The 16,293-nt window shown below is 40.4% G+C and overlaps 1 protein-coding gene across 2 annotated transcripts in view; it reads left to right on the forward strand.

Annotated features, from left to right (window-relative positions):
- Nucleotides 1-16,293, forward strand: part of srp72 (signal recognition particle 72) — an 88,136-nt gene that overhangs the window by 58,962 nt on the left and 12,881 nt on the right. For both annotated transcript variants that reach the window (XM_048595863.1, XM_048595872.1), the window contains 3 exons: nucleotides 1,270-1,373; nucleotides 6,071-6,148; nucleotides 6,645-6,782. In XM_048595863.1, coding sequence (XP_048451820.1) covers nucleotides 1,270-1,373; nucleotides 6,071-6,148; nucleotides 6,645-6,782 — 320 coding nt within the window. The remainder of the gene's footprint in view (nucleotides 1-1,269; nucleotides 1,374-6,070; nucleotides 6,149-6,644; nucleotides 6,783-16,293) is intronic.

Consider the following 16,293-nt stretch of genomic DNA (forward strand, 5'->3'; position numbering starts at 1 on the left):
ACACAGTTAACATTTCGAATCTAGTGACCCAGGCATTCCGAAGAAGGATCACTGGACTCGAAATGTTAACAAGTTGAATAACTCAGTATTTACTTTACGCTTCAACATTAATAATATTAGCCTTCTTAGTTGTTCACCCATTGAGCATTCAATAAGTACGTCCAACATGAATTAAGAAACCACGTCTTACCATTCTGCTTGAACAGTTAAGATAACTGGACAAGTATAACTGAACTGCACTATGCAGTGAATGCAATATATTCGAATTTACAGAAAACATTTAATGTGTTACTTATCAGTTTGGCTCAGTCAGTACCACTCTTACCTCTGGGCTAGAAGGTTGTGCTGGTAGGCTATTGTACACTTTACACAATAATTAATACCTTGTGAGAAAGACTGTGAGAAACATTACACAGTCCAAACTGGAAGAAATCTGGCAATGAGATACACGAACACCAACTAGCCACCAAGCGACGAGACCAATTCTCACTGGTCACAATACACATGGACAAAGAAGGACACAAATTTGACTGAGACAACGCATCCATAATAGCACAAGTCAAACAAAGACATGCCAGGGAATTCCTGGAGGCTTGGCATTCCAACCGGAACTCTGTCAACAAATGCATTGAACTGGACCCGATATACAAACCACTGACAAACAGAACCGGAAGTAATACCAACCACCCCAGCAAACTGAGGCATATAAATAACAAGCGGGACAGAGCACCAATGCTTCACCAGAGGTGCACTGACGATGTTACGTAGCAGTGTGACGAAACATCTGCAACCAAACACACCGGCTCGGCAAACAAGTCTGCAACCTTAATAGCCTATTAGAATACTCTGTTAAGCATATAATTGTACACAATTTTACAAGTGTGCATTGCCAGTCACAGTTTATGGAGTTATTTTGTACCCTGACTGCATGGTGATTGTCAGTGGAATGTGTTGTTGCATTCCTGATTGTTTAAACTGGGAAGAGTGATGCTTTAGGATGAAAGTAGCTGATGACCTTGTATTCTGTACTATTTTGGGTTGGCCGTAGAGGATCTTGAATATTTGTGGTCATGTAGATTGGTTCAGTGCCACTCTTGTGCAGCTGATGGGAAATGGATTCCTGCACCAAACGGTTAGTCAATGTTGGATTATGTTCATGTTAAGTCTCTGAACTCTCCCTCATATTTTCCCTACATTCAAAGAATAAACAGCATATCAAAAGTGGACCTTCTAATATGGCACTTTGAATTATTATCTTTTTAAATATAGCCAAATACCACAGCTCATTTGTCACTAGTCAGAGAAGCAGCCAATTTTAAGTTGAAGTATGGGCGGCAGAAGGAAGCAATCAGTGATTTGGAGCAACTTTGGAGGTATGGTTTAATTATTTTCATATTTTTTAGCAATTTAGATTGTAATAAAATGAGTCATTCAAATGTGAATTTTCAGTATTGATTTCAAACCTTTTTGTCTTATACTCATCAGGACAAACAAAAGAATGGCTCTTTTCAGCTGCATGAGAAAAGGCTGCTAATAGGCTTTCAGGTCTATAGTATCACAGTACCAGTGTGAAATGGCTAGCATTACCTGTTGCTCAAATGTTTTTAGACACTTAGCATTCTAGCGTAATTTTAGATACATTAAGCCCATTTGAGGTTGATCTTAAAGATTCTGGAGGTGCAGAACCAAACATGAATACTAACTGGGTGCTAGAATGGAACTAGCTCTGAGCATATGTTCCGCATTCACAGTAGGGATTCTTTCAAATGCATGTAAATATCATCTTACACCCTCGCTGGGCTCCATCCCATGCTCAAATTCATCCTTGAAATGGAGTAGACTAATGAGCTACCTCTCCTAGAGCTGCTAGTTGAGAATTTACTTCTATTCTCTCATGAGTTATTGGGGTAGTGTACTGGAAATCGAACCTGCTATTCCGAGTCATCGTAAACGTTAAAGATTTTATGAAGTACGCAAAGTTGCCAGTATACCTGACTTTCAGACCCAGGTTGATAGAAAACAGGGACCAAGTTTTTGTACTGAACAAGAATTACTGTTAATTACAAGGAATTAGAATCTAGCTAGATCATATACTAACAATCAAAACTGTAATCTAATGTGGACTGAAATGAGGAGGAGCTGTTTTGGAAACAGCATTTGAAAGGCTGAGTGCTGTTTGACAAGCAAGTTATCTGACTGACTACCAACCAGATCTCTGTTTATGAGATGATCCTAGACTTTTCTGCTGACCAGGACTTTGCTTCAACAGTCTTCCTCCAGATGCTTTCACTGGTTGGTAAGAAACATAAGGTGGCTGGTTCACTTATAAAAGGTCTCTGGTTGTCACTTAGAAGATTGAACCTTTTTACCTGCAGCAATGTGGTTTACCAGTTGCCTAAACTACAATGTTAGGTGCATCGGCCATGTATTCCAATAACTGGAAGACTGTATCAAACAGCATGCCTATTTAACAGTTCACAATAGGCAGAGTGCTGACCTTGTTCAAGTAGCCTATGCTTCCAAACATAAATTCCAGTGTTTAATGTGATTCAGGGCTTTGACAGCAATTGCTGGACAATTTCAAATATTGCTAAAAATTACTCAAAGACTCAGTTCAAGATTGAAAAGCTGACTCGCACTTTTTAAGAAGCTACATATGTTCACACATAAGCACTGACATCTGCAGAAAACAGGACTCCATTCAGGCATTGCACTTTTTAAAAATAAAACAAGCATTGAAAGCAATAGTTACCTGATGCATTTCTCTTGGCAACATCACAACCAATCAGATGACTTGACAACAAATCAGATGACTTGACAACGAATCGGCACCTTTTCTCATGTTGTGTAAATTGTAGCTAGCTTTGAAATTCTCCATTTCTTATCTTTGTTATTAATGATAGGAAGACAAAAAGCTTCAAAAGCACGTTTTTGTTTCAGCAATACTTTAATACGAATTTGAGACTCGGTGCACTTGTTTTCAAATAGATGGTAAAGTCACTTTGCCATTTTTTAAACTACTGGATGGACTATCTTATGAAAGTACACCGAAAATAGTGATTGCTCCCTCCAACAGCAAGTAATATGCTGACATAAAGGTTCGAAATAAAACAGAGAATGGAATATAGCTTTAGAAAGTAGTAAATGCTGAATTACATAACATATGAAATAGGAGCAGGAGTAGGCTATCTGGCCTGTTGAGCCCGCTCTGCCATAAGATCATGGCTGATCATTTCATGGACTCAGCTTCACTTACCTGCTTGCTCACCATAACCCTTGATTCCTTTACTATTCAAAAATCTATCTGTCTTCGCATTAAAACATGCACTGAGGTAGCCTCAACTGCTTCTCTGGGCAGGGAATTCCACTGATTCACAACCCTTTGGGAGAAGAAGATTCTCCTCAACTCAGTCCTAAATCTGGTCCACTTTTACAGCCATACTTCAGAATTACCAGCTTCTAGTCAATTGGGCGATGCTGCTGGAATGTATTGTCCCTTTTTAAGGGCAAGGACTTCCAAACAGAACCATCATGTTTGGCCGAGAGGAATGCTTTATAAACTTGATTGAAGCTGATGGTTTTAAAGGGACCTTCAGTTCACCGTTCTTCATGCTGCACTGGTAGGAAATGCATTAGCTGTGAGCTTTAGTTGGAAAGGAAGCTGAGAGATTTATATAATTTTAAAAACGTATACAATATGTTAATAACATGCGGTTCCCTCTTAAACACTTATGAACAAATTAGAACACACTTAAAACAGTAAAAGATCTTTCATGCTGATGTGAACAGCAAAATTCCGGATTCTGTGCCCATTTTAAATAAATCAGACAAGCCTCAAGAATCATTGATTGTGAAGAATTTGCATTCCTTTGTCTAAACAGTAAATGCAGAAAATACTCAGCAAGCGGGTGCATCTTTGGAGAGGGGGTAGAGTTAATTTTCACGTCTCTGATCATTTTGCCAGACATGAAAATTTTGAGAGGTGTAGAGGATTTTTTTGTATAGAGGCAGGGAAGGGGAGGAAAAAAAACAGAAGGTATGTGATAGATTGAAGGACAGATGAAGTGAATAGTAGCATCATCTTCATTGGAAAGTGGATTTTTCCTGTTATTTGTGGATATGTATAATGATTTGTGGCATTGTAAAATGTGATAAGATGGTTGTGCAGATTTCAATTTTCTCCTGTGAAAAGCTATCCTACTTAATTCCTGTGAGGAGCTGGTAGGAAGTTTCATATTTGTACAATCACTCCTGAAACGTGTTTCATATGAGAAAAGAGTTGTTTGTTATTCTGTTAACTTGGTATAAAACTGCAAAGCATGATCCAAGGCAACGAAGCGGGGGTGTTATGCGATAGAAATAACAACTATTTATTGTCCTGTATGATACTGACCAAATAAAGATTAAACACTTCTTTAATGCAAAGACAGGGAAAATCAGTGGGTGAGTAACTCAGTACATTATTCTGTTGTTTGTAAAATGTTGTATTCAGACATTAATTTTTGAATATTGACCATTTAAAGTGTATGGAATTGGGGGTAGTCTATTGACACGGAATGTAAACTAGTTAGCAGCCAAGAAACCAAGATTAGGAATAAATGGGTCTTTTCCAAGTGGCAGGCAGTGACGAGTAGGGTACTGCAGGTATCAGTGCTTAGAAACCAGCTATTCGTAATGCAAATTGATGATTTGGACAAGGGAACTAAACGTAATACCTCAAAGATAGTAGGAACTGCAGATGCTGGAGAATCTGAGATAACAAAGTGTAGAGCTAGATGAACACAGCAGGTCAAGCAGCATCAGAGGAGCAGGAAAGCAGAAATTCTTTCTGAAGAAGGGTCTAGGCCCGAAACGTCAGCTTTCCTGCTCCTTTGATCCTGCTTGATCTGCTGTGTTCATCCAGCTGTATGCCTTATAATACCTCAAAGTTTGCAAACAACACAAAGCTGGGTGGGAGGGTTTACCGTGAGGACGATGCAGAGGCACTTCAATGTGATTTGGATAAGTTGCAGTGTGGGTAAATGTATGGCAGATGAAGTATAATGTGGGTAATTGAGAGGTTTTCCATTTTGGTAGCAAAAACAGGAAAGCAGATTATTGACTTAACGGCAATTAGGAAAGAGTGAGGTGCGGCAAGACCTTGGGAGTCTTTGTGCACCAGTTACTGAAAATAAGCAGTCAGGTGCAACAGCTGGTGAAGAAGGCAAGTAGTATGTTGGCCCTTATAGCAAGTGGATTTGCATATAGGAGCTGAGATCTCTTGCCGCAATGGTACAGGGCTTTAGTGAGACTAAACCTGGGGTAGAATGAGCAGTGTTGGCCTCCTTAACTGAGGAGGAATGTAGTGGCTATGGAGAGACTGCAACGAAGAATTACCAGACTGAGTCCTGGGAAGGTAGGACTGAGATACGAAGAGATATTGGATCGGTTAGGACAATACTCACTTGAGTTTAGAAGAATGGGGGGGAGCGGGGGATCTCCTAGAAATCTATAAAATTCTAACAATACCAGACAGATTAAATGCAGGAAAGATGTTTCCAATGACTGGGGAATCTAGAACCAGGGTGTCGAAGAGGTAGGCCATTTAGGACTGAGATGAGGAGAAATTTCTTCACCCAGAGAAAGATGAGCCTGTGGAATTCTCTGCCACTGAAAGTGGTTGAGGCCAAAACGTTGAACCTTTTCAAGAAGGTTCAATGATATAAACCTTAGGGCAAAAGGAATTAAAGGGTGTGGAGAGAAAGCAGGATCTGAATATTGAATTGGATTGTCAGCCATGATCATGCTGAATGGCAGAGCAAGCTTGAAGGACTGAATAGCCTACACATGCTCCTATTTTCGATGTTTCTATTTCTGCCGGTTGTAAACATACTGTGAATTAGAGTGTTGCAAATGAATGCACAAACACATCTACAATGCATAGAAAACGGTCCTGTGCCTTTGTTTGCTAAGTCCATTTTAAGAGATAAAATCAGAATATTTGGTGTTTGCATTCATGAAGGTAAAAGGTAAAATGAAACTAAAACTCTTTGGGATAATCACCAGAACACTGCTAATTTTGTCTTTACAGGCAAAATCCTGAGGATGTTCGGACTTTGGCACAGCTCATTTCTGCATATTCATTGGTGAATTCAGAAAAAGCCAAGATGTATCCTTTTTTATGACACAACCATTTGCATTTATATAGTATATGTGCGGCAGATGGTGGAATTTAATAAAAATCTGGAATTAAGAGTCGAATGATGACCATGAAACCATTGCCAATTGTTGGAAAAACCCATCTGGCTCAGTATTGTCCTTTAGGGAAGAAAACTGCCTTCCTTACCTGGTCTGGACTACATGTGACTCCAGACCCATAGCAGTGTGGTTGACTCTTTACTGGCCCCTGGCCAATGCTGGCCTAGATGGCGATGCCTTCATCCCGTGAATGAATTTTAAAAGAAAATCCCATACAGAACATTGAGTGAGGGAAACAAATGCCAACCCAAATGAGAGTTTAGATTGAGTAATTTGAGGATGAAATGTGGTTTGAAAGGATTCCCAAATGAATGGAGGCAGAGGTCACTGAATTTTCTGTTGGTAGATTAATAACTTAACAAAGAACCTAAAGTGAAATGATTAAATCCTAAACGCACTGTGTCCAGATTGAGCAAGCACTTGCCATCACCTGATACTATGTCTTTCAAAGTTGATATTGATGCCTTAGAAAATTCACATGGTGCCACGTATATAAGGAAGAAGGCTGCAAAGGTGGCAGGTGAAAGTCAATTGAAAGAATACGGGTATGTGGAAAAGAATTGAAATGACACTTACTTTCTTATTTAATGTAACAATTTTGATTTTGAGCGAGAGCCATCTTGAAATCAAAAGCAGCAGGTTTAATTCCCTATTAGATTAGCTTCTTCCTGTGCCATTCATGGTAACCTCTGATGAGCTTATTTAATTATTTGGGGTTGGCTTATTATGTGCAATAACTGCAGCTTACCCATGTGCTTTGTTGTTGACATTCCCACCCAGTAATGCACAGGGGGCTTTCTTTGCCAGTCTTGTCTCTCACTCCACCCTACTGGCTTTCTGGACTCTGCCAGTGTATCATTTGTCATTGATCCTCTATGCATCTAAACCAAACCTCCAAAATGTACTTTCATTTGTGAACAAGACCTTTGCCAATGAACTTACTGTGGATGATTATGTCGACATCAAGCCTTACAGACACCTGGTTTAGGAGTGATGAGACCTTTCTCCTGATTGAAACTCAAGGCCATCATGGTAGCAGTGTGGTACTTTTCACCAGATCACACCTTAGCCTGAACCCTTACCTCTGCACCTGAATCCACTCCTCACCTCTTTCAGAATTATCATTTTTTAATCATCCTCCCAAATAACTATTAGTTAACTAAAAATTAGCTATTACAGAAACTTGGCTGAGAGATGGACAGGATTGGCAGCTCAGTGTTCTGGGTTTTAGATGCTATAGGAAGGATTGAAAATGAGGCATGAGAGGAGGGGGAGTGGCGTTTTTGATTAAAGGATACATTACTGCTGTAACTAGAGAAGATATAAGGTTGTTGACTTGCTTGCCGAACTGGCTTGTTTTTGTTCAGACTTTTCGTCACCATGCTAGGTGACATCATCAGTGGAGCCTCCGATGAATAACATCTCTTCATCGGAGGCTCCACTGATGATGTCACCTAGCATGGTGACAAAATGTCTGAACAAAAACAAGCCAGCTTGGTGAGCAAGTCAACAACCTCAGCCACAATTTGATCTACAGATCTTTGCCAAAACTTTAGAGAAGATATTTCTGAAAACTCATCCCGTGAAAATATATGGGTAGAAATTAGAAATAAGAAAGGAAAGATCATCTTGATGAGATTGTACTATAGCTGCACCTCCCCAACAGTCAGAGGGAATTTGTGAAACAACTATGTAGGGAGATCTCAGACATATATAAGCAAAGTAAGGTTGTAATAATGAGGGATTTTAATTTTCCAAACATTGACTGGGACTACCATAGTGTTAAAGGTATGGATGGTGAAGAATTTGTCAGATGTATTCAAAAAAATTTTCTTGTCAATATGTAGATGCTCCTACTAGAGAAGGAGCAAAACTTGACCACCGTTTGGGCAATAGGGCAGAGCAGATGACTGAAGTAAAAATAAAGGAACACTTTGGGTCTAGCGATCATAATTCTATTAGTTTCAAAATGGTTATAGAAAAGGATAGGCCTTCCATAAAAGTTAGTTTTTAGTTGGAGTAAAGCAAATTTTAATAGTTATGAGACAAGAGCTTTCAAAAATTGATTGGAGTAGACTGTTGGCAGGTAAAACAATATCTGACAAATGGGAGGCTTTGAGTGTGATGACGAGAGTTTAGAGAGGTTATGTTCTTGTTAGAGTGAGGGGTAAGGCTGGTAAGATTAAGGAACAATGGATGAATAAAGATATTGAGGTTCTAGTCAAGGATAAAAGAGAATCTTATTTTAGATATAGACAACATGGTCTAATTGAATCTCTCATTCAATATAAAGAGTGTAAGTGCATTCTTAATGAAGAAATCAGGAAGGCAAAGAGGAGATATCAGAGAATTGGCAGATGACGTTAAGTAAGGTTAATCGAGAAGAAGAAGGAAGCTTACTTAAGTGAGAGAAAGCAAGGATCGGACAGGGCTCCAGAGGGCTACAGGGTAGCCAGGAAGGAACTGAAGAATGGACTTAGGAGAGCTAGAACGGGGTATGAAAAAGCCTTGGCGGGTAGGATTAAGGAAAACCCTAAGGCATTCTATACTTTTGTGAGGAACAAGAGGATGGCCAGAGTGAGGATAGGGCCAATCAGGGATAGTGGAGGGAACTTGTGCACGGAGTTGGAGGAGGTAGGGGAGATCCTTAATGAATACTTGGCTTCAGTATTCACCAGTGAGAGAGACCTTGACGTTTGTGAGGACAGTGTGAAACAGGCTCGAACAGGTTGATGTTAGCAAGGAGGATGTGCTAGAAATTTTGAAAAACATGAGGATAGATAAGTCCCCTGGGCCAGACGGGATATAACCAAGGTTGCTACAGGAAGCGAGGGAAGAGATTGTTGCATCTTTGGCGGTGATCTTTGCATCCTCACTATCCACTGGAGTAGTACCAGATGATTGGAGGGTGGCAAATGTCATTCCCTTGTTCGAGAAAGGGAATAGGGATAATCCTGGGAATTACAGACCAATCAGTCTTACTACTGTAGTGGGCAAATTATTGGAGAGGATTCTGACAGATAGTATTTATGATTATTTGGAAAAGCACAGTTTGATTAGAAATAGTCAGCTTGGCTTTGTGAGGGGCAGGTCATACCTTATTGAATTCTTTGAGGATGTGACAAAACACATTGAAAATCGAGTAGTGAATGCGGTGCATATGGATTTTGGCAAGGCATTTGATAAAGTTCCCCATGGTAGGCTCATTCAGAAAGTAAGGAGGCATGGGATTCAGGGAAATTTGGCTGTCTGGAAACAGAATTGGCTGTCCAATAGAAGACAGAGGGTGGTAGTAGATGGAAAGTATTCAGCTTGGAGCTCAGTGACCAGTGGTGTTCCACAGGAATCTGTTCTTGGACCTCTGCTGTTTGTGATCTTTATAAATGGATGATGAAGTGGAAGGGTGGGTTAGTAAGTTTGCCGATCACACAAAGGTTGGTGGAGTTGTAGACAGCGTGAAGGGCTGTCATAGGTTGCAACAGGACATTGACAGAAAGCAGAGCTGGGCAAAGAAGTGGCAGATGGAATTCAACCCAGAAAAGTGTGAAGTGATTCATTTTGGAAGGTCGAATTTGAATGCAGAATAGAGGGTTAATGGTAGGATTCTCGGCAGTGTGGAGGAACAGAGGGATCTTGGGTCCATGGCCATAGATCCCTCAAAGTTGCTACCTGAGTTGATAGGGTTGTTAAGAAGGCGTATGGTGTGTTGGCTTTCATTGGCAGGGGAATTGAGTCTAAGAGCTGCGAGGATATGCTGCAGCTCTATAAAACCCTGGTTAGACCACACTTAGAATATTGTGTTCAGTTCTGGTCGCCTCATAATAGGAAGGATGTGGAAGCTTTGGAGCGGGTGCAGAGGAGATTTACCAGGATGCTGTCTGGAATGGAGGGCAGGTCTTATGAGGAAAGGTTGAGGGAGCTCGGGGTTTTTTCATTGGAGCAAAGAAGGATGAGAGGTGACTTGATAGAGGTGTACAAGGTAATGAGAGGCATAGATAGAGTGGATAGTCAGAGACTTTTTCCCAGGGCGGACATGACTATTACGAGGGGGCATAATTTTAAGGGTAATTGGAGGAAGGTACAGGGGGGATGTCAGAGGTAGGTTCTTTACACAGAAAGTGGTGAGTGCGTGGAATGCGCTGCCGGCGGTGGTAGTGGAGTCAGATACATTAGGGACATTCAAGTGACTCTTGGATAGGCACATGCATGATAGTAAAATGTAGGGTATGCAGGGTAGTTTGATCTTAGCGTAGGTTAATAGGTTGGCACAACGTCGTGGGCCGAGGGCCTGTACTGTGCTGTACTGTTCTATGTTCTATAATCCAGAAAGATTCTACGAGTACATTGAGTAAGAGGGTAACTAGAGAGAGGGTAGAGCTCCTTTAAGATCAAGGAGGTCATCTTTGTGTTGAATCCCAGGGGATGGGAGAGAAATTAATATTTTGTCAGTTTTTACTGTGGAGAAAAAAATGGAGACTAGAGAACTCAGGGAAATAAATTTGGATGTTTTAAAAACAGTTCACATTACAGAAGTAGGAACTGCAGATGCTGAAGAATCTGAGATAACAAGGTATAGAGCTGGATAAACACAGCAGGCCAAGCAGCATCAAAGGAGCAGGAAAGCTGACGTTTCGGGTCTAGACCCTTCTTCAGATAATTTTTTTTCTGAAGATAAGGCTGAATATAAAGGCTGTAGATGTTGTTTACTTGGACTTTAGTAAAGCCTTCCTGGAATTCTCAGGTTTAATCCTTCCAATTAGATTTCCGCCCTACCAAAGATTTGAAAAAGCTCTCATGAAAGTCACACTTCCTATGTGACTGTAGCAAATGTAAACTTTACCTCCATGTCTGTTAGGTTTTAAGAACGACGAGGGATCGCAACATTCAAAAGAATAAGAGCTTTTATTGAGCAGGTGCTCACTTTAGAAGGCAGTGTGCGCAAGTGAAATGTTTCTCTCCATAATGGCCCATGATATCAAGTCGAATACGTTTTTACATACTTCAGGGGTTCAGTTAGCTGAGTTGGCTGAATGGGTTTGGTTCCCACACCAGCTGACGTTAGCATGTGAAGGTCTTTGCTTCACAACCTCACCACTCTCCTGAGGTGTGGTGACACTCAGGTTTAATTGCCATCAATCATCTCTCTCAAATGAGAGAGCACCCCATGTTCTGGCAGGACTATGGTGACTTTTACATACATAAGTACACAATATTTCTTTCACATCAGAGGTTCCTGTGGTGAAAACATTTGTGGTAATTAAAATTATATACACATTTCACTGAAATTGACAGACTCATTGACCATCACCTTTGGATTTGGTGTCTGCTTATCAACATTTCTTGGGAGTGCAGTAGCATGATGCATATAGGTACACGAGATCAACATTGAATGATGTTTACCTCCTTTTCAGTTCATGTTGAGAATAATTGATCACTACCCAGGGTGGTTGCCATCTTGCTACTCCATTTCTTTAATCCATGCTTTAATCATTCTGTATGAAGGCAAAAACATATTGCACAACTATACTAGTAAATGGGACAGACACTGAGCAATGTTGCCTGCAAGCATGGCAGGCTTAAAATGCTTCCTGTTGTGTGACTATTACAAAAAAACACTGTACAGTTGAAAACTCAAGCTGGTTTTTGCCTTATCACAGAATTCCCACAGTGCGGAAACAGGCCATTCGGCTCAACAAGTCCACACCAACCCTCTGAAGAGCATCCTACCCAGACCCATCTCCCTACCCTTTCCCTGTAACCATACAATTCTATACATCCCTGAACACTGAACAATTTAGCATGGCCAGTTAACCTAATCTGCACATCTTTGGACTGTGGGAGGAAATGGGAGCACCTAGCAGAAACCCACACAGACATGGGGAGAACGTGCAGGATACTCAGAAGGGTCACCACACTCAGAACATTTCTCTTCATAGATGCTGCCAAACCTGCTGAACTTTTCTAGCAACTTCTGTTTTTGTTGGTGATTTACAGCATCCGCAGTTCTTTCGTTTTTTTTTATTTAGTAAGCAATTAAGTTGTGGCAAATGTACAGTTTAATCATCATCGTCTTCATCATTTGTCATTGTCATGATACAACTCCTTACCTGGGGACTTCTTTGCACTATCACCTCGCGTTTGGCACAATGTCCAGCAGCATCCTTATCATGTGCCTCCTTCAGTTTATAAGCTTTGCTAATTCACCACTTCAAACATTCTTCGCTCACCAGTCAATAGGCCAGGACACTCAATTTTGATTATTGGTCAATGTTCTGAGCAAAACAAGGAGTATCCAGAGGGAGGCCAAATAGTAAAAAGTTACTGATGTGTAAAGCGAGGAACCTTTTAGAATGCATTGGTTGTATTCCCTCTCTGTTTATTATGAATTCCTACCTTTATATGGCACATAATTTTTCAGTTCTCGGTCATAACATGCATTACCGACTTTAACCAGTTCTTCAGGTATAGCCTTCTTGTTGCTAGACATTGTCTTCCAACTTTCAGGGTAGCTTTTAAAGAATTCTGAGAAATTAACAGGAATATCAAGGCTTTTCTTCTTGTCGTCTTCACCTGCAGGCCTGAACAAATAATCACAAGAAGACATTGAAGAAGGACCCAACGTGTTAATTCTGATTTCTCTCCACAGATGCTGCCAGACCTGCTGAGGCTTTCAGCAATTTGTTTTTGCTTGTGATCATAAGATGGCATCTTGCCTCTTGGCTTCTTAGGATAATCTTTTTCTGTTTTGATGGTACTGTTCCTCAGTTATGGCTTTTACTTTTGAGGGTGATTTGTGTAGTCCTTTAGCATCAGTGACATGACCAAAATGATGGAGGATTTTTAAAAAAATTCACATTTGTCTTTCCTCATTCTTAGGCCATAATCTTCACATCTCAGCAGATGTAGCATCTAACTTGTGGGGATGGTCTTTCATTGCTGTCTGACTAAAATATCATCCAGGTAATGCTGGACTCCTTCCAATCCATGTAAAATCTGATCCATGGCACATTGGAAGAATACAGATACAGCTGTGGTTCTGAATGGAAGTCACTTGTATTTGAATAGTCCTTTGTGTTACAATTGTCAAGTATTTCAGTGACTCAGGATCTGGATTCACCTGGAGGTAGGCTTTACTAAGGTCAATTTTACTGAAAAGCTGACTTACAGCCAGTCCAGCAAATAGGTCATTGATTGAAGATAGTGCTCAGCACACAGTACCAGATTAACAGTGACCTTAAAATTGTTGCAGGTGCATACTGATTCATCTATCTACATCACTGGTACGATAGTTGGCGCCTGCGGGTTCGAGGATTCCAGTCTTGACCAGCCATTATTTAATTACACTATATTGTGATGAAAGATGTGTCATAGATATTTGTATTTTTTTTATTTTTAGAGGTCAGAATGTCATTTTGGAACAGTGCCCTAAACACATTAGTTTTAACAAGTCATACAACCGCAGTCAAGTTCTTGTAAACCCTTGAAGTCTTAATAGAAATTATGTTTATACTATGGGTTGTATGATGGGCAGCATAATCAAAAAAAGCCATTTAGTTTTGTGTTGACTTCAATGCAGAAGAAAACAAGACTGTAATACAATAGGGAAAAGGTTTTCTCTTATAAGGAGCTTGTTCAGTTCAGTTCAAAAGAACTAGTCATTTCAGGAGTGATTTCTACTCCGTCAAGCTTCCAATCTAGGAGTGTTTCGGATAGAAATCTTAATGTTGTTAGAATTGAGAAAACTTAGGTCACTAGACTTGGAAAGGATTTGTAATATTGTCTCTATAGTTTAAGAAAGTAACTGGAAGAATTTAGTACATTAGAAACTGAGTTGAGATAGGTGTCTAGTTTTGTGGACCTGAGTCTCCAATGGATTGTGTTGAGAAACGGGTTGAAACTTTGATTTGTTTACTTTGGTGTAATTTATGTTCTGCTATTTAAAATAAATTTGCAGTCTTTTGTAAATATTTCAATGACTAACCACCACATTAACTAATTTTTAAAAGAATTAAAACTTTATGGTCTAGCAAACCTAGATTTTATTCTAGGTTTTCACTTTGTTATCACCTCAGCTGATATTCTAAGTTAAATTAAGCTTTTGTTATAGGTAGCATGCCAGTAGTTTTATAACTAAGTTGCATTCACACTAGAATTGGGGCACTGGTATGAAAAGGCTTTATTGTTCGGGTGATTGTATCACTCTGGTGAGAATATAATGTACATGCAGTCCAAATCCAAAGTCAAAGCCAGACCTTACAATACCCAGAATGAAGTAGAGTGGATCTCTGTGGAAACAGGAGTCAATTATTCCATCACTTCGGAGTTAGCTTGGACCTTGATACATGTTTTGTCTTCCTAAGTTTAGCATTGTAGTACAAAGACACTCTATTTAATATTGCTTGGAGAGCTTAAGTTTTGAAGGTTTCTGGAAGAAAGAATATACATCTGCAAGTTTTATGTACATATCTGGAGTGTTTTGTTTTCAAAGATATCATCGAAAGTTCACTGTGGACATGAGACTTTCTTTAAATAAGATTTCTTAGAAATTACATGACTGGTGATAACTTAGTTGGCTGTAGATCCTGCTAGGCCTGTTTTGAACAGTGACTGGGTTGGAGAGTTTTTGTTTTATCTGTTTCAGTTAGTGAGAAGCTTGCTTTGAACAAACTGAGATGAAGGGAACAAATACTGAATGCTGGAGAAACTCAGCAGGTCTGGCAGCATCTATGGAGAGAGAAACAAAGTTAACATTTTGAGTCTGATGTGACTCCCAGTAGCATTGGAACAAAGAAGGTTCCAGATACCCCACAAAGGGGCATACTTGGCCATACCTTTGACTTAGAGGCTGAGCAAGGTGGGGAAAACATAAATGAAGGTAGTAAGAGGTACGTTCAGTGGGGAGGAAACAGCCTGAAAAAAATGGGTTTGCCAGGATAGTCTTATTTGTGGATTTTAGGAAGGAGTTAGAAGTGGGCTGTTCGGAGTTGAGGGACTATGAAGTGGGAAGCTGTGGGACAGGAGATCTCCAAAAGAGATGAGGTCTGTGAGAGTCATGGAAACTACAGCCAGCTAAATAGTAGGGTCAAGATCCAGGATGAGATATGAATAAGTGTCTAAGAATTTGTGCTCAGCATCCGCCCAGTAGACATCAACATGCCAGATGTCAACAGCACCCGGCTTATCAGCAGGTTTGATAATAAGATTGGGTTTGGACCCGAGGGAATGGAGTGTAGCAAGTTCAGAGGGAGACAGATTAGAGTGGGTGAGGGGAGCAGAGAAATTAAGTGGTCAGTGTCACATCTGCAGTTAGCAGTGAAGCAGTAAAAGGCCAGGAAGGAGGGTCCAGGTGGAGGAGAGGTATTGGAGGCGCATGAATGGGTCCATGAGGTGGGAAGAGAATTCCTGTTCAAAGAAGCGGACGCAGAGATTAAGATGACAGAAGAAGAGCTTAGTGTCAGGTCGGTGGGAGTTGGAGGGAAGCCTGCTAAGGACAAGCTGAACTGGAATTTTTATTTCTTTATTCATTCATGGGATGCGGGAGTCACTGGCTAGGCCAGCATTTATTGCCCATCCCTAATTGCCCAGAGGGCAGTTAAAAGTCAACCATGTTGCTGTGGGCCTGGAGTCACATGCCAGGAGAGTTTGGGATAGAGTGTGGAGCTGGAAGAACACAGCAGGTCAGGCAGCATCAGAGGAGCAGGAAAATGAAGCTTGCTGTGGATGAGCTATCCAACCAATCTCTCCCAGTTTTGAAAAGATGACTCTCTACATTGTGAAACTTATCTGTTCTTTTGAAAGTATGATTGATTGTATTGCCTAAGGGAGCTGCATCTGCAAGAATTTGGAAGGAGTTATGCAAGCTTGGTGACTTGATCACATGTGCCAGAACATCAGAGCAACAGAGTCCAGAACATCCTAGGCTTATCCTTTTGCCTTCAAGAATTATCCATTGGTTAAAGTTTTTGTTCAGAAAGTCCACCTCTGCAGAGAAATCTGCCTTTTACTATTTTCCTGGACAGTGTTTTTACATGTATATTTTGGTGATATTTACAGTAA

This window comes from Rhincodon typus, chromosome 1, assembly GCF_021869965.1.
Source record: "Rhincodon typus isolate 14 chromosome 1, sRhiTyp1.1, whole genome shotgun sequence".
Taxonomy (NCBI): Eukaryota; Metazoa; Chordata; class Chondrichthyes; order Orectolobiformes; family Rhincodontidae; genus Rhincodon; species Rhincodon typus.